Source organism: Aethina tumida, chromosome 2 (assembly GCF_024364675.1).
Source record: "Aethina tumida isolate Nest 87 chromosome 2, icAetTumi1.1, whole genome shotgun sequence".
In the NCBI taxonomy this organism is placed as follows: Eukaryota; Metazoa; Arthropoda; class Insecta; order Coleoptera; family Nitidulidae; genus Aethina; species Aethina tumida.
Window position 1 is genome coordinate 1,113,671 of NC_065436.1, and position 20,089 is coordinate 1,133,759.

General features: G+C 30.2%; 1 protein-coding gene across 1 annotated transcript in view; it reads left to right on the forward strand.

Annotated features, from left to right (window-relative positions):
• Positions 1–20,089, forward strand: part of LOC109596448 (Krueppel-like factor 7) — a 195,642-nt gene that overhangs the window by 144,940 nt on the left and 30,613 nt on the right. The window contains exons 2-3 of the mRNA XM_020011997.2: positions 3,569–3,801; positions 3,944–4,380. Of these exons, the coding sequence (XP_019867556.1) occupies positions 3,569–3,801; positions 3,944–4,380 (670 nt within the window). The remainder of the gene's footprint in view (positions 1–3,568; positions 3,802–3,943; positions 4,381–20,089) is intronic.

Here is a 20,089-nt window from a genome sequence, read left to right on the forward strand (position 1 = left end):
GCTCCCGAACAAATTGCCGAACATCCGTTTATGCAAATTCATAAAAGGGCCGTGTCAAAATTGTTATCCCGGAATAATTTTAAATAGACGCACATGAGAACTTTCGAGATAACGTTATTATATGTTGTGTTGCCTGTTGAAGTTAAGAAACTTTAACATGAAGCCAGTTAATTTACTTCTAAAACTAATTTATGTCAAACTAAACAAGTTTATGCCGAAAGATAATTTAATCCTTTGGCGTTGAAGCCTGTTTATGGGCTTATTCAGTCAGTCATTTCGTCCATCATCCCCCGGAATCAATACGGGCCGGGCACCCCCCGAGGGTGGAAAAGAAAACACGTACGTACAAAGGTAACATATTCGTGTGCGCATAATTCCTTTTTTTGCGTCTTGCATCGGATACGCCGGAGGAATAAGGGGCCTTTGATCAGCGCCGTAAACATGTGTACGAATCGTCGGGGGTGGCGCCTTTTTAACACCCCCCTGTCGCGGATCGATAGCGGGACTAATCCCGTTATCTTCGTTGTTGGGCCTTTAATATTAAAATGAAATAAAATATTCATTAAAATCCCGGATTCCCCGGGTTCCAAATGAATTTACGGCCGACGACAAGACGAAAAACAACGAGGAAAAAAGGCCGGAGGCTCCTTAAACAGTATTAATAGTGAGTCCCCGATAAATAATTCACTTTTGCCGGATGATGTTCTCGCACCTGACAATTACAATTTATATTTGGGGATGGTGTGCCAGTTTCGACGCCTCGCCGACTAATGTAAAACACAAAGGTGATTAAAGTTTGGAAAATTTGATGAAATATTCAACGGCGAAAGTCTATGCAAAACAAGTTGCGAGTTTTAATTAAAATATGCCTGTCATTATGAAATAGTACCGGTACAGACGTTCGCGGGCTAAGTAAAATTGGTTTAGGGAATTAAAAGGGCTCTTTAAGCTGCAAAGTGAATTTTAAACATCTGTAACTTTTTGAACAACAGGTTTTGGGGCCCACGATTTTACGTTCATGCGTTTGACCGTACGGTTAACAATCGTCGGATACTTTGCTTAATGCGGCCTTTGAATAATTTAACATAACAGATAAAAGGAACGAATTTATTGTCCCGTGTAATTGATGCTTTGAGGTGGAATAAGAGGGGAACAACATCTCGAAGATTTATCTTGTCTTGTGTTTGGATTTTATTCTAAAGAAAAACAAAATGTTCAGGTAAAAAAGTAAAAAATGAATATAATAGATTTTTTAAAATGTTTACAATAATGTGATAAACATAAACACATGAGGAATGTATAGATTATTTCTGGAAATAATGGAAAAATATCTGAATCTTCTTTCTAAAAATATAAAATATTTATAGATATAAATGATTTTTAAAGACAGTAATGTTTTTCTTAATATTGTATTATATCAGTAATTTAAAATAATAAAAAGGGACATTTTTCTAGAAATATTCTAAAGCTTTCTAAATACTTGAAATATTTTTCTAAAATTATAAGAAGTTATAAAAATAAACGATTTTTTTAAAATGATATAAATGTTTTTTCTGAAATTAAATTTTTAAGAAAATGTCTCAAATTTTTAGAAATTTGAGACATTTTTCCAGAAGTTTTCTAAATACGTAAATCGTTTTTCTAAAAATATTAGAAGTTCTTAGAAATATATGATTCCTTTTAAAGATGTAAGAATGTAAGAAATTTAAGACATTTTTCTAAAAATCTGAGACATTTTTCTAGGAATATTCGAAAGCTTTCTAAATACGTAAATCGTCTTTCTAAAAATGTGGAGAGTGTTTAGAAATATACGATACCTTTTAAAGATGTAACAGTTTTTTCTAATGATAATTTTTTAAGAAATTTAAGACATTTTTCTAAAAATCTGAGACATTCTTCTAGGAATATTCGAAAGCTTTCTAAATACGTAAATCGTCTTTCTAAAAATAAAAGAAGTGTTTAGAAATATAAGATACCTTTTAAAGATGTAACAGTTTTTTCTAATGATAATTTTTTAAGAAATTTAAGACATTTTTCTAAAAATCTGAGACATTCTTCTAGGAATATTCGAAAGCTTTCTAAATACGTAAATCGTCTTTCTAAAAATAAAAGAAGTGTTTAGAAATATAAGATTCCTTTTAAAGATGTGACTGTTTTTTCTAATGTTAATTTTTTAAGAAATTTAAGACATTTTTCTAAAAATCTGAGACATTTTTCTAGGGATATTCGAAAGCTTTCTAAATACATAAATCGTTTTTCTAAAAATATAAGAAGTGTTTAGAAATGTAAGATTCCTTTTAAAGATGGAACACTTTTTTCTAATGATAATTTTTTAAGAAATTTAAGACATTTTTCTAAAAGTCAGACATTCTTCTAGGAATATTCGAAAGCTTTCTAAATACGTAAATCGTCTTTCTAAAAATATAAGAAGTGTTTAGAAATATAAGATTCCTTTTAAAGATGTGACTGTTTTTTCTAATGTTAATTTTTTAAGAAATTTAAGACATTTTTCTAAAAATCTGAGACATTTTTCTAGGGATATTCGAAAGCATTCTAAATACGTAAATCGTTATTTTGAAAATATAAAAGTATTTAGAAATATACGATTTCATTTAAAGATGTAACTGTTTTTTTCTAATATTAAATTTTCAAGAAATTGAAATGTGTTTCTAAAAATATGAGACATTTTTTTAGAAATATACGAAAACTTTCCAATTTCTAAAAATACGAGTAATATTTAAAAATAAACGATGTTTTTTCTAATATTAAATTTTTAGAAATCTCTAAAAATATGAAACATTTTCTAGAAATATTAAAAAATGTTCAGTATTTTTTATAATGCATAAAATGGTGTGTGCTTAAAATTACTGATTTCATAACGCAGTACAAATAATCATTGAAAATTTATGCTTTGCCTTTGAATAATTTAATACAGCAGATAAAAAAAATGAATTTATTGCCTGCCATTATGGTCGCTTTGAAGTGAAACAAGTGCAGGGGGGAAAAATGTAAAATATACGTCTGGAAGATTTGTCGAGGACCACTTCAAGATAGCTTTTTTACATAATACAAAGTTAAATGTTTTACAAGGTATTTGCATTTCTCGAGTAGTATTTAAGTTTTTATCTTAAATAGAATCTTTTCTCTTTATTATGCCTAAAAAGTTTTAAGTATTTAGGGCCCGGAGTTCCCGGACGTGGCGGCAACCTAAAACTTTTCGCCGAAAGTTCGAACAACATTTTCGATATCCGCACACACTGATCTCTTTGGACGAATTACCCGTCCCGAATAAATTCGACCTCCGACCTATTTAAATATTTACCCCGGATATTCATATGCAGCGGTCCCCCGGCTCCAAAAATCTTAATAAATCTTAAAGATGATGATGTAAGCTCTGCACGACAGCCCCCGGGGGTAAACTCACCCCAACTTCTCGGCCCGGCCTAGTCTGGCTTGGGCTGGGGGATGTTTCTGTTAGGAAGTAATTAATGATTAATACAATTCAATTTTTCTTGTGTGCTTTGTTGAGGTAATTAGTAATTGATGGTTGTTTTGTTGTTTGTTGCAGACATGCTATGAAATGGAAGGGTACCTAAAAGACGAACCAAAAATGTCGTACAAGAAACTACCGTCTTCAGTAGAGAGGACGTCGTGGTACAAAGTGACCACCATTGAGGACTACAACGAGGGTCATCTAGACGCACTGAGTTCCGCGAGTTCACCCTGCTCGTGGGACGGCGCCCTCTCCTGTGCGGTCCTCGTCAAGCAGGAACCCATCGACGACGAGGAAGAAGACGATGGGTAAGCTATAGCCAAACTTAAGACATTGAAACTGGTACATACATTGGAGCAATCAACCCTTGTCGATGAAGGATTCATTTGCTTCAACGTACCCGCCGAAGGTAAGAGCCACTCACCAAGACTTGGTTTGTCCGGTTTGCAGGTACGACAGCAGGGTGCACACGGACGGCAGCGACGCGCTGCAGCTGCGACTGGTCGCCCGCAACTCGGCGGCCACGCTGACGCCGCCCTCCAGCCCGGAATCGGGGCCGGGCGGCGGCGGCGGCCACAACAGCAACGGCAGCTCGAGCGCCAGCGAGCTGGACGTGTGCGGCCTGCGGACGCTGAGCGCGGTGCCGCGCAACGCGATCGTGAGGGTGCGGGCGTCCGGCGTCACCCGCTACATCTCGGTGGTGCCGCGGGCGGCGCCCGCCAGCCCCGTGTCGTCGCCCGTTTCGACCACCGCCTCGACGAAGCACCACGCGCGCCTCGACCACTCGCCCGACTCGAAGCGGAGGATACACAAGTGCCAATTCATCGGGTGCAAGAAGGTCTACACGAAGAGCTCGCATCTGAAGGCGCACCAAAGAACACACACAGGTATTTATGCTCTTCATTTCAATTACATCTTTAACGTCGCCAGTAAATCGACAAAGGTCGAAAAAAAATAATGCAATGGGTTTTCTTAAAAATATACGAAAGTTAAAATTTTTTCTAAAAACATAAAATATTTTAAAATCACTTCTAAATTGAATTGTCATAAATTCAATAAAATAGATTTTTTTTTTTAAATTACTATACGTTTTTCAAAATAATGAATATTTTCTAAAAATTTCTAAAAATATAATGTATTTTCTTAGAAATATATAATGTTTTAATTCTACTTTTTAATTGGATAATCATTAACACAAGTAAAAAAAAGTAATAAATTTAATTTGGTTTTCTAAAAATATTACACGTCTTTAGAAATATAAAAGTCTTTTTCTAAAGACGTAAAAGATTTTCTAAAAACATAAAATGTTTTAATATTACTTTTAAATTGGATTTTTTAATTAGAAAAGTAAATAAATAGTAAATTTAATTAGATTTTCTATAGATACTTACATAGATAATTATCAGAATTATGATTTTTTATAAAAAGTTAAAATATTTTCTAAAAAATAGGGTATTTACCTAGAAATATGAAATATTTTAATATTGCTTTTAAACTGGATATTGATTAACAAAAGAAAAAAAAGTAATAAATTTAATTTTTCTAAAAACATAAAATGTTTTAATATTACATTTAAATTGAATATTTTAGTTAGAAAAGTAAAAAAAATAGTAAATTTTGACATTTTTCTACAAATATTAGATGATTATCAGAATTATGATTTTTTCTAAAAATATAAAATATTTGAATATTACTTTTAAACTGGATATTCATTGACAAAAGTAAAAAAAAATAATAAATTTAATTTGGTTTTCTAAAAACATAAAATATTTTAATATTACATTTAAATTGGATATTTTAGTTAGAAAAGTATAAAAAATAGTAAATTTTTACATTTTTCTACAAATATTGGATGATTATCAGAATTATAATTTTTTTTTAAGAAGGTAAAAGGTTTTCTAGAAATATAAGGTATTTTCCTGAAAATATAAAATATTTTAATACTGCTTTTCAACTGGATATTCATTAACAAAAGCAAAGAAAGTAATAAATTTAATTTGGTTTTTTAAAAACATAAAATGTTTTAATATTACATTTAAATTGGATATTTTAGTTAGGAAAGTAAAAAAAAAATAGTAAATTTTTACATTTTTCTACAAATATTAGTTGATTATCAGAATTATAATTTTTTCTAAAAGGGAAAAAGGTTTTCTAAAAATATAAGGTATTTTCCTAGAAATATAAAATATTTTAATACTACATTTCAACTTATTAATATATTTATTAAGAAAAGTAAAAAAGTAATAAATTTAATTGGTTTTCTAAAAATATAATAAATTTAATTACATCTTTCTAAAAATATTATATATTTATCAGAATTATGATTTTTTCTAAAAAGGTTTTCTAAAAATATAAAGTATTTTCTTAGAAATATAACATATTTTAATACCACTTTTTAATTGTATATTTATTAACAAAAGTAAAAAAGGTAATAATAAATTTAATTTGCTTTTCTAAAAATGTAAAAAGTTTTTTGAAATATAAAATAAAATTATAATAAATTTAATTTAATTTTTCTAAAAACATAAGTAATTTTAACATTATTATTATATTAACATTTTTAATTACAAAAGTTAAAAATAAATAAATTTAATTTGAATTTTCTAAAATTAATATAATGTGATTATTTAATAATAATAATGGATTGGATTTCATAGTTAAAATTGTACAAAATTTTAAAATTAATTTAGTTTATTAAATTTTCATTTTGTTCCAATATATATCATATGTAATTAAAAATTCTTCAAACCCATTTCCACACATCAAAATTCCATAACAAGGTTTTAATTTATTATATTCCTATAATTCAGCATCCAATATATTTTAATATTATTAACCGTGTAATGTAAATTAATTAATAGCAATATGCTTTATCAGAGCGTTTGTTAATTAAATTAAATTTCAAATGCTCACTAGAACCTGAATAAGTGCTTTAATTGAATCGGACTAATTAATTTATTTATGCAACAAAAAACTCTCACGTAATATTTGTTTAAAACTAACGCAGGACGGAATATTCATAAAAATTTAAATATGAACTTCGGTATTTTATTTTAACGAGCACCAGAATATTATTTCATCAGTATTTCATGGAATGTAAAACAGTTACAACAGTTTTTTTTTATTTTTAATTATTCCAACTTTAATATTTTATTTGTAATATAGAATAAATGTAAAATGGAAACTCAATTTTAAAGAAATTTTATTATTTATTTGCATTTAACACACAACATCATAAATAAATTTAAACAACTACATAATAAATTTTTAAGAAAGATAAATTACGAGTGTTTAAGGTTTTTATAAAAAAATTTTTATGTTTTTCTAAATATGTAAACCCTATTCAAAATATACAAGTATATATCTAAAAACTTTTTTTTTAATATTTCCAGAAGCTACAAGTATTTTTTAAACAGAAAAACCTCAAAAAATATATAGGTAGTTTTAAAAATTATTTTTAGACTTGTTTTTCTAGAAATATACAAATTTTTATAAATATCTAAGAAGTTTTTAGTAAAATATTAATATTTTACATAAAGATATCTTTTTTTAATGTTTCCAGAAGCACCTACAAGTATTTTTTTAACAGAAAGTCTCAAAAAATATATAGGTAGTTTTAAAAATTATTTTTAGGCTTGTTTTTCTAGAAATATACTACGAATTTTTATAGATATATAAGAAGTTTTTAGAAAAATATTAATATTTTATAGAAAAATATCTTTTTTTAATGTTTCCAGAAACATCTACAAGTATTTTTTTAAACATAAAAGACAGAAAAGTATAGTGGATAGTTTTAAAAATTATTTTTAGACTTTTCAAGTTGTTTTCATAGAAATATACTAATTTATCTAAATAGTTTAATCATATATTTACTTAAATTATGGTTTATTTATACGTGTGAATATTATTGCAGGAAAGTTTAATCATTTTAAATTTTTATTAATATAAAATTTATAAAAATAAGAATTTTTGATGTAAATTATGTAAATTCTAGTTTTCATAAAGTGTAGAAAACAAAGGACAACAATTCTTGTTGTATCAGATAATTATGTAGGTATTAATTCATACCCAACAACTGGAATTGAATTTCAATGAAAAACCTATTTACGGACGAAAGTTTCGAGAAGCACTTTCGAAAACCGACGCCGCCGCCTCCATTTGCATTTACAAGTTTACAAGACATTGTCCCGAAATTTACACCTCAACGAAAACAATTAAACCCAAATTTAATATAGTATTCGTCGGGAACGGTCGCCGACGAGTGTATTATTAAAAGAGGAGCGGAAAATAATGGATTTTCTTTTGCGTTTGCGTCCGTCTCCCTTTTCCAAAGGCGACAACATTAAATTGCCCGACTTAAACTCCTCTTTCTTGTGTAACCGGACTCCGCCGTGTACTTTACACCGAACCATATTGAAAATGCACTTTGCGACGTCTTCTAATTTGTTTCGCGGCTCCTTTTCCAGTCCCGGCCGCATAATACCGGGGCCGGGTCGGGTTTCTTAATTTCGCCTCCGGCCGTTTGTCTGCCCGTTAATTAGTTCTTCGGTGAAAGGGTCAATTAACTGATAACCTGCACCGTTAATTGGCCGGTCACTTTGCCTTCCATTCTATCCGTCATTTTAGTATTTGACACCCCCAAAAACTAAACGACAACAACTAACTAAGAAACATTGAGCAGACAATTAAATCTATAATTAAACCGAGTGTTGTGAACAATGCAATTGGAGGCGGTGATGCATGCTCCTTATGCCGTCAGGTCCGGAACTCTTGAGACCGAACAAAACACTGCGTTCATTACCGCAGCTGTATCTTTAATTACAAGCGCAATAAACGGCCCCGACGACGCCGCCGACGACTTCCCGGGTCCGCCACCAGATGCACCGACACTATGCAAATTTCCTCGGCGATTAATCGGCACGTTTTTCGGCCGCCCAGCCGGCCATAATTAATATGGAAATTGAAAGACACTTTTTAACGGTGTCCGTTACGTCTTCGCATAAATTACGCGGCTTCTTCTTTGCGGATGCATCCGGATGTGGTGGTACGGAGAAAATCATTGTCGTTTATATGGAAAATTCGTTTTTCTTCAACTAATTGCTTTCTCAGTTATTCTTTTAGATTTTATTGGAATTTGTTTTCTGTAGATGTGGGAAAAATTAAGTGGATCATTGGAAAATCAAATCCTAATTACTTTTCCAATAAATTCAATCAAATATGGTCCCTAGACAGATAATTAGATAACGGTGTCGGATTTATTAATTACCGTACGAAATTACACCTGTAAATAATGTTTTGATTACAACATAAACAAGAGAGCACAAAATCTATTTTGGACTCGTCTAATTAAATGTAAATAACTTTTTAATCACTGTTGAAATGAAAGTTAATCTAAGGAAATATTTGAAGACTATTTTTTAAATTTTATCTTACCTTACTAACAAATTCCATTTTAATGAATACATTTTAATATTATATAAATTTTCCTGCAATTGCTCAATTTGAGGATATATACAAATGTATATAAAAGTTCTAATTCGATGATTAGTGCATAAACTAAAGGTAATTTATGTTTTACTAAGCTTATGAATTTGATTTTAATAAATATCTTGTAAAATTATTTAAATTTTCCTGCTATTTCTCAATTTGACAATATACACATGTATATAAAAGGTCTAATACGATTAAATATGCATAAACTAAAGGTAATTTATGTGTTACTATACTTATGAATTTGATTTTAATAAATACCTTGTAAAATTATTTAAATTTTCCTGCTATTTCTCAATTTGACGATATACACATGTATATAAAAGGTCTAATACGATTAAATATGCATAAACTAAAGGTAATTTATGTGTTACTATACTTATGAATTTGATTTTAATAAATACCTTGTAAAATTATTTAAATTTTCCTGCTATTTCTCAATTTGACGGTATATACATGTATATAAAAGCTCTAATTCGATTAAATATACATAAACTAAAGGTAATTTATGTTTTCCTATGCTTATGAATTTGATTTTAATAAATACCTTGTAAAATTATTTAAATTTTCCTGCTACTTCTCAATTTGACGATATACACATGTATATAAAAGCTTTAATTCGATTAAATATACATAAACTAAAGGTAATTTATGTTTTACTAAGCTTATGAATTTGATTTTAATAAATATCTTGTAAAATTATTTAAATTTTCCTGCTATTTCTCAATTTGACGATATACACATGTATATAAAAGCTCTAATTCGATTAAATATACATAAAATAAAGGTAATTTATGTTTTCCTATACTTATGAATTTAATTTTAATAAATACCTTTTAAAATTATTTAAATTTTCCTGCTATTTCTCAATTTGACGATATACACATGTATATAAAAGCTCTAATTCGATTAAAGGTAATTTATGTTTTACTAAGCTTATGAATTTGATTTTAATAAAAACCTATTATTTAAATTTTCCTGCTATTTCTCAATTTGACGATATACACATGTATATAAAAGTTCCAATTTAATTAAATATACACACAATTATTATTTACTATATTTTATTAATTATTCAACATTCTTTAATTTATACTCGTTCTTTAAAATATGTAACATAAAGATAATTAATTCACTACTTAATATACATTATTTAATAATTATGAAATCCATTGCCCATTATTCCTGATGAATAATTCAACTCAGTTATATCATTAGTTTTTAGAAAATTTCTTAGACGTTCGAACAGAAGGAAAATGGAAATCCTCTTGCTGCTTAAAGTTGGTAATAAAATTAACAAAATTAGAGTTAATAATGTTCTCGAGATAAACAGGAAAATACGTTCGCAATATAAACGTGGAAAGCTGAAGTAAACGAGATAAATTGTTAAATTGGCTTCCATTTCTCCGCATTAAATAAATATCGTGTTCAGTTAATAAAACAATATTTTTTAATTAAGAAGTTAGCGCGGAAAATTTTAGCATTATTTATAATACACTCGGGCCGTAAACTAGGTCAGTGCTATGAAGATAATCTCGGGAGATGCTGGAGGATTTCGTTAATATATTATAAAATACTGCTTGTTTTGCCGGCTTATGAAAACATATCGTGTCCGAATAATTTCCCTTGAATTAACCGTCTCCTTTTAATTTATTATCATTATGCTCAATTAACACGAACCAATTATTTAATCCCAGGCTGGTTTAATTAATTTTAATTAGTGAAACTAAAAAACTTATTTGTCGCCGATTTGCCATGTAAAATAATGGGGTTGAAACAATGCAAACACAATCGGAAAATTGATACGTAGTTTGAATTTGAAGCCGTAAAGCCGAAAGGATTTATGACGCCCGATCTTCGGTTACAATAAATTTTCCATTAACAGACTCGCCGAATAAAAATTGCAGCCCCGTAAATCAGATCCCCGTGTATTGTGTGTTAAAAAAACTAAAAACATTGCCAATTAAATAATCGACGAACGAAATTAAAAATGGATTACGTGTTTGTATGTGGCGGGGACGGTTTATTACTTCACCTAAGAAAATAAATGAGTGGCAGGAATGTCATTATTTCAAAAAGCCAACTGAAAAAGGAAAACGCTCCATGTAGATCCGGGAGTGGATTCCGGCAGTCGGCGGTTGAATGGACAGGAATGCGGACGGGTAAATATTAAGCGTCTTATATATTTAATTTTAAATAAGGGATTTCGAGAATTTATACGTGTTTTCGGTGCAATAATGGCGAACGTTTAATGGCACATTATGAGGTGGATTTATGGCGAGGGGTGGGGATTTATGAGCCGGACGCATTTACGTTATTGTCCTGCACACTATTTCAACAATTTACTCTTATCGTTTTTATGCTGTAATTTAATAATCGTACTCCAAGAATTTTTCTACAAAATTGATTAAAATTTATTGTTGGGAGTACATATACTCCAGTTTGTTTTAAAAAACAGCAGTAAGTTTCTCCTGCTCAAATATATAAGTAAATTTCTAAAAATTAGTGCTTTAAAAGAATAAGTCATAATAGAATTTGAATATTCATAACTTAATAATGAATACTGCCTATTACAAATATTTGTTTAGTTAACTTTATTAACATATACTGAAATAATGTATAATAAATAGAAAATAAAGAATATTGAATAATTAATAATATATAGAATAACAATAATAAATTTATTAATAAAACATGGTCAATGGTCCATAATAAATAATAAATACTGAATATACAGTATTAATTCATGTGTTTTTTTATTAAATTAAAAATAATTAAATAAAAATGTTTATAAAAATGATTAACAAGTAATAAAATTTGAATATTATAATAATAATATACATTATTGATTCATACGTTTTCTTCTATTGAAATTATTAAATTAAAAATAATTAATTTAATATAAAATACAATAATTTTTTAGTATTGTTCACTTAGCAATGAATAATATATAAAAGTAATGGTGTAATATTTCTTTGAATACTGTAAAGTACAAAAGAATGTCTGAAAAATCACCCTTTTCGAAGTAAAAAAGTGCCATTAATTTCCAATAACCGAACACACGGCAGTTCCGATTTCAATAAATACCGAAGTTATGAGAGTTAAAGCCCAACCTCCGACAATACATTAAATTTGGCACGCCGACAGTAAAATGCTGAACGAAAACGAAAAGTTCCAATGCGAACGAATTGACCGTCGGAACTTTCGGCCGTCCATCGACCGTAATTATTTTCGATTCATTCCGTGATTCGATAACAGAAACTAAGTCTCTCAGCCAGAGGAATTTTTAAAATAACACTCCGTGTGCCTTATTTTGGAAAACCTTTTGTCAGGTGGTCCGACGTAAGGGCGACGTGACGTGCCGCCCCCGCAACAACCGAATGAAAATTGACGAGCACGTGGACGCATAAAACTGATCCGGTTCTATAAAATTCCCGCACAATTTATGCCGCTCGTGTTGTTTGCTTTTTTTATTATTATTTCACCGTCAAATTTAATTTGTGCCAATAAATCCCAACGATCAATTTGCCTTTTTACATTTTAAACAAAACAAACAATTAAATTACTTGTTTAACGGTTTAATTATGTTAGAAATAATTGAATGATGGTTTTGTTTGAATAGGATAATTCTCGTTTTAGTGGTAGTTTCTAAATTCCGTCTGTTTCGATTATTTATTCGTGGGATGTAACCGTTTTCGAATGAAATGTATAAAGCGCTTAACGGATGGTTTTATCATTCATGGGACGTCGCGACGTTCCTCCTCATAGCGGATACCATTAAATCCATCAATTCCATATTAAAAATAAAATATTCAACCAATACGACGGAATAATTTAAACATAACAATCACGATGACTATAAAACAATTAAGATGGGAACTATGCTTTAAAGAATTCATTTTTGTCATAACTTTGATAGGTTATTCTGTATTTACTTGTTAAATTGATTTACACAGAAATACAAAAATACTTTTTAATGAATTGTAAACGAAAAATATTGAATAATTAATAAAATATAAAATGCTGTTGATTTATTAATACAAAGTGCTTAATGGACCATAATAAATAATGAATATAAAATTATCAAATTAAAAATAACAGAATGTTGAATAATCGACATATTAATTATTTAATTAAAAATAATTATCCAAATATAGAATAATCTTGATTTATTAATTAAATTTAGTTAATGGGCAATAATAAATAATGAATATTGAATACACATTAATGATTCATACGTTTTTCTAGTGAAATTATTGAATTAAATCTAATAAAATATTAAATAATTAATAAAATATAGAATAATCTTGATTTATTAATTGTATTTAGTTAATGGGCAATAATAAATAATGAATATTGAATACACATTAATGATTCATACGTTTTTCTAGTGAAATTATTGAATTAAATCTAATAAAATATTAAATAATTAATAAAATATAGAATAATCTTGACTTATTAATTGTATTTAGTTAATGGGCAATAATAAATAATGAATATTGAATACACATCAATGATTCATACGTTTTTCTAGTGAAATTATTGAATACACATCAATGATTCATACGTTTTTCTAGTGAAATTATTGAATTAAATCTAATAAAATATTAAATAATTAATAAAATATAGAATAATCTTGATTTATTAATTACATTTAGTTAATGGGCAATAATAAATAATGAATATTGAATACACATCAATGATTCATACGTTTTTCTAGTGAAATTATTGAATTAAATCTAATAAAATATAGAATAATCTTGATTTATTAATTATATTTAGTTAATGGACAATAATAAATAATGAATATTGAATACACATCAATGATTCATTCGTTTTTCTAGTGAAATTATTGAATTAAATCTATTAAAATATTAAATAATTAATAAAATATAGAATAATTTTGATTTATTAATTACATTTAGTTAATAGGCAATAAAAAATAATGAATATTGAATACATATCAATGATTCATACGTTTTTTAGTGAAATTATTGAATTAAATCTAATAAAATATTAAATAATTAATAAAATATAGAATAATTTTGATTTATTAATTACATTTAGTTAATGGGCAATAAAAAATAATGAATATTGAATACACATCAATGATTCATACGTTTTTTAGTGAAATTATTGAATTAAATCTAATAAAATATTAAATATTAATAAAATATAGAATAATTTTGATTTATTAATTACATTTAGTTAATGGGCAATAAAAAAAAATGAATATTGAATATACATCACTAATACATACGTTTTTTCTAATTGAATTATTGAATAAAAATAATAGTGTATTACATTGGACTGCGCATCCACCATATTTTAATATTTAGTAAGAGACCCGATCCACCATTTTATACACATTTAAAAGAGGTTTTACTTTATTAATAAACCAAACAAAAATGGTTTATTTAGGATAAAATTTCAACGCTGTTAATATATAATAATTTTGATTTATTAATTAAATATGGACCATAATAAATAATGTTTATTGATTTCATTATAAAATATTTATAAATATTATTAATAAATGCTAAAATTTAAATATTCATAACTTCTTGTAATTGGCCTAAAATGTCAAAATAGTTTAATGATAAATTTTGATAAACATTAAACTATTCGACCTTAAATATATATTAAATATATTCAGTCAAAGCTCGACGTAAATAAATTAATTATCCTTAAACCCCGCACGAAATCCTATTTAGCTACATTTAACGAAATTTAATGTAAAGCACCCCCGAGAACACATTTAACATCATACACAAAATCAAGTACAAAAAAAAGCATCAAACATAAATCCGAACGTAACATTTGGGCGACGAAACCGGAGTTGTTCGCTCACTTAATTAACAATTAACCGAAACTAAATTCGCGTAGTTTATACACCCCCAAAACTTCCCGATTCCCCGCATCGCAGTCATTTCATGAATATGTATCGATAAAATAACAAATTTGCGATCCCGAAACTCCGCCGCGGCCGCAGCTGTATCGAATTAACTCCGGGGGCGGCTGCACCGTCACGAAACTGCCGCCGTCGCCGCTCCCGACCCGATAAACTCGCGGGTTTAATTATTAAAAACGATACGTTTCTTTGTGTTCGCCGTTTTCGGTTGTTTTACGGGGGGGTGGAAAAGGAGTTTCGGGGGCGCAGATTTCTTGGATGTTTTTTCGGTGTTTGCGCCCGCCGCTTTTTTTAAATTAGTATTTGCCCAAACGATGGCGCGTCCTTTGATCTGGAAGGTATGCGCGCCTCGAAAAATTCAAAGCGTAACAGTAAATAAAGATGATAAAGCGGACCGGGGGGAAAAATGTTTTTACAATAAAACGCGACGTGAAAATGGGCCCGGATAATCTCGTTTGCTGAAACGTTCCGATTTATATATGTAAACTGAGGGTTCAAGATGCAAAGACAAAATATAATTAAAACATAAACATAAAATCTGAAATATCTCGAAAACGGCTATAATAATCGAAATTAATCAAGAGCACCTTTTTTTTTCTAAATTGTACCCAGAATATGAAAATCTTATTAGTTTTAAAAAATATTCAGTGGCGTAGAAAATAGGGGTGAAAAAAGGGGTGGAACCCCCCGGAATGTACCCCACCGTAACAATATGGAAAAGAAAATTTTGTACTAAATTGTAGGCATATATTCTAGAATAATACATACCAAATTTAAACACGATTGGACCAAGGGTTACAAAAATATAAGTAAAAAACAATATGTAAAATTTAAGTTTGGAGGGCTGTACTTCCTTCAGGGGAAACTTTAGGAAAAAAAATTATTTAGATTTTCTTCATTATTAGACGTGTTTTAACTGCCCTCAAAATTTTACAAACTTGTAATAAAATTTATAAATAAATACAGAGGGGTGAGAATGACATTAAATTGAATTACATCATTATTTACCCTTAAATAAAGTAATTTATCCAAAAAATGTGGTAATTATTTTTAACAAAAATTAATAGTGTCTAAAGCATCAATAATAATCGCTAATTTTAAATAAAGCTCAAAAGGGGGTGGAATAAATTGCATTACTGGCAATTAAATTATGTCTCATAAAAAATTAATGAGACCCCATCGAAAAACGAACGCTTTTTCAATTTACAACGGGCTAATCACATTATAAAATTAATTAGTCTTGGCTGAATGGTCCTTGGAGGGGTTAGGGGGTGGAATTTTCGGATGACACTATTTAAAAAGGACAATGAACGACAAATTCGGCGCTTTACTTTGGACGGGTCGTGGAATCGAAAGAAAATAGATCATTAGGAAATCATTGTTCGGCGTTACCCCGGAAAAACAACCCCCGGTTTATTTTCGTTCGAGACGTTTTCCTGCGAATTTACTGTGTAAGCATTGAGTTACGCAATAAAATTTCCTATTTTTGAGGGTCTCTTTCCCTCTTTTATTGTGCAAGATGTGACACTAAAGGCTAAAAGCCAGAATGAATTTTAGACATTTGTTTATTGCTAAACATGTTATGTCCACACGAAAAGAGCAGTTTAAAATATACTGAAATATATGATATAATAATTGAAAAATTGTCCTAAAAAGCTGTAAATAGTAATTAATTTAGTAAAAGTTGTTGGTTGGCGCATCCACCATTTTTCTACTTTTAAATTATAAGTAGAAATTATAATTGCAGAGCAATTTTCGTTAAAATTGGAGACACAAGGGGTAAGAGAGGCCTCCACCACTCGTGCTAATTACCATAAAAAGCGATCGGTAGAGAGAAAAACGGCAGAACGAACACCTTCTCGAGAGAATGGGGAAAGAGAGCTAAGTGCACTCGTCGTTCACTGCCGAGCGTCAGTTTGCCACTGTCACGACAACAATTTCGTCGGAACAGCCCTTATCGCCGGCACCTTCACAACGAAAGGACTTGGAAATAATATTGTTTTATTGTCGTTACTAATTAGCAACCGAATTCCAATGGGGGGGAATTAATGAGTGAACACAAAATAAAGCTAAAGTTAAGTTAATAAACTTGAACTCTTATGGATTGAATTATGGCCGAAAACTAGTTACAAAAACTTGATTCGAAGATACATAAAATAAATATAAATCAACAGACCGGAATTCACCTCGAGTGAGCCAACTTCAGACGAATTATTCTACTCCCATAAATACAGTTCCCAACTAAGAAATCCAATTTCAACATTTATTCCGTGTACATTTTACATTTAATACTTGAGTGCAGCAACAAGAACCCAAAACCCAAAATAAACCGTCGTCGGGATTCCGGGGGAGCGAATCAGCGACTTCCCCTGATAATTCGTCAAAGCCCAATTTTTTCCCCGTTAATTGCGCCCCGCCGGAATCCTTTGAATGGAGGCTCCTGAAGGCGGAATGCGTGCAAAGAATCCGGGTCTCTTTTGCGTCGCGTCACATGTCTCCCGTCACAGGTATTCGCGGCACAAAGAGCGATTTTTCGAAGTATGCGAAGCACCCGCGGCCGTCCTGTTTCGTTATGCAGTTTTCGGGGCGACGTCAAAGCCGGATTCCGACGTGCACTGACCAACAATGACGTTTTTTGTTGGTAAAAACTGACGTGAATGCCGCAGAGACAAATTGATGAAACATGAAAATTAAGGGGACAGTTTCACTGGTGGTAACATTTTATAATCAGTCCAGAACAAACATTAAAGAAAACGGTAAACGTTACAAAATCCAATTGGGAGGAGGGATTGCTAGTCGAAATTATCGGGTTGATTGCGTATTTGCCGGGACCTCAATTAGTGGAGTTCTTGCGCCGGATCGACCCCCTTTAATGAAGGAACAAATCCCCGGATAATAGTTCAACATGCTCTTCGCGTACGCATCTAAATGGCTTTATGCATAACACGTTCTCTCGCTGATACATATTTTCTTTTGCCTAAAAGAATTAAACCGTACGAACGGTTCGTTACGGAATATTCTGCCGTTTTTGCTTTTTTCCTTTTCTCGTCTTCCGCGTTTTGCCCCGGTGAAGGATTGTGTGGATTTCATCGGGGAAAAATGTCACGAACCGGTTCGCTTGGTCAACATTTATGATGTTATGTTTTGCTGCGTTTTATTTATTGCGACGCCACGTTGTAACTGTGGTTAATTGTAAATTACATATTCATGAGAAACAGCGTTGAAATTTTATCTTAAATAAACCATTTTTGTTTAGTTTATTAATCTGCTAATGTGCAGAAAATTAATCTAAATTTGGAATTATGGTGGTTGCGTCTGTTTTTAAAATTGTGGCGGATGCGCCTGATTTTAAAATTATGGTGGATGCGCCTAATTTTAAATTATGGTGGATGCGCAGCCTTATGTATTATTAATACAATAAAAGTAGTTTATAATAGACTTTCTTGTAGTGAACCTTATTGGACAATTTCTTAAAATAATACTTACATTAAATTATCTAAGTGTCTACAGTGGACACATTTATATTGAATCTCACCACTGAATTCTTATTTCTGTCTTAATTAAATTAATTTTGTTATAGTAATAATGTCCAACTTAAAATCTAAAAAAAAACAAAAAGTGTCTCTGACAATTCCGGACGATAAAAACGCAACAAATCGTGCAATTCAATTAAAAACTTTTTAAGTTTAATCGCATGTCCGATTCGTGCGAACGTTCCGAAAGGGTTGAGAACTTCCGCCATAACGGACGCTCTCTATTGAAATCGCTTTAATTAAAGTCACCCCCTTTGCCAAGGTCAATTTTCGCTGTCGAGTGCCGACGTAAAAAAACTCATTAGCTGTCGATGGCACGACTGGAAAACTGAACATATTTTCCATCGTCGTGGCCTGTCGCAATTTCTAATGGGAATTTTCTGCCAATTTAATGCCATGCACTTTTTCCATCGAACTCAATTTTAATTACAATAAAAAATATTTTAGTTGGCTTTTAAAAACGTTTGGGCTAATTATTTTATATTTCGTCCGGATTAAAATTAATACGACGTCTCCAATTAAAAACTATAACGGCGAAACTACTGAGAATTCTTTTCGTCCCCGGTCCCTCGTAATCTGCAAAAGATAAACGATAATTGCGAAATAGAATAAACGACGAAATTATGAATCTACGAACGTCTCTTTAAATTGCCACTTTCAACTTTGCTTTTGTCTCCTCTTGTTACTCGTTTTATTCCGGTTTTGATCATCTTTATGACGTTACAAAAGATGAATAATTTCGTGTTATTTGTATTTGCATGTATTTAAATGTCTTACGGTTTATTACACTTCAAGGCAGGCAACTCCTTTTATAGTTAATACTGTTTGTATAAACTTTTTATATGTCTTTAAAGTAGTGTCGTAAAGAATCATATTGCTAAAATGGTTCAAATTCATATTACACAAGGAAAAGCTGTAAAAATTATAATAATAGGATAAAGTTTAAAACTACCCACTAAATTTTAAATAAACAATTAAATTTTCATTATTTCTGTATTTCATAAAGTTTGACACGAACGTAGTCATCAATATTCATCATACATCACTTATAGTTCATCAATTATGGTCATAACTTATCACCTATCGGTTAATATTATCCATCGTCATTATTAATTATATAATTGGTAATAATACTTATAAATATTCATCATTCATCACTTATAGTTCATCAGTTATCTTCATTATTCAACGCCCATCATTTAATATTTTATCGTCAGTTGTCTATTATTTATTATATAATCTTTAAAATATGAAATTAAATTTAGTCACTGGACTCGCATGATATTTTATAATACTTCACATTTTTGGACAGCAAGATGAAAACTTTACAGCGACATGACCAAGCTCCACTCGGGGCAGAAAATCCCCACTCGGAATTAAAGTTTCGCCGAGTCTCAGCACACGTGACACGTCGTATCAAAAAGGGTTTTTCCCCCAGAAAATCCGCCCCCATAAAAAAACAACAACAACAAAAAAAAATATATATATATATAATCCCGGCATTAAAAATAATCTTGAGCGTGTCAGGTAAGGAAGCGAAATATCCGACAGTTGCATTTCGTTCTACGGGTCCCCCTTTTTCTGCTGACCGGTGACGAGGGATAATCCCAATTTATACGACATACATACAGGAAAATTATCGTAAGGAGGCATTTCTGTGTC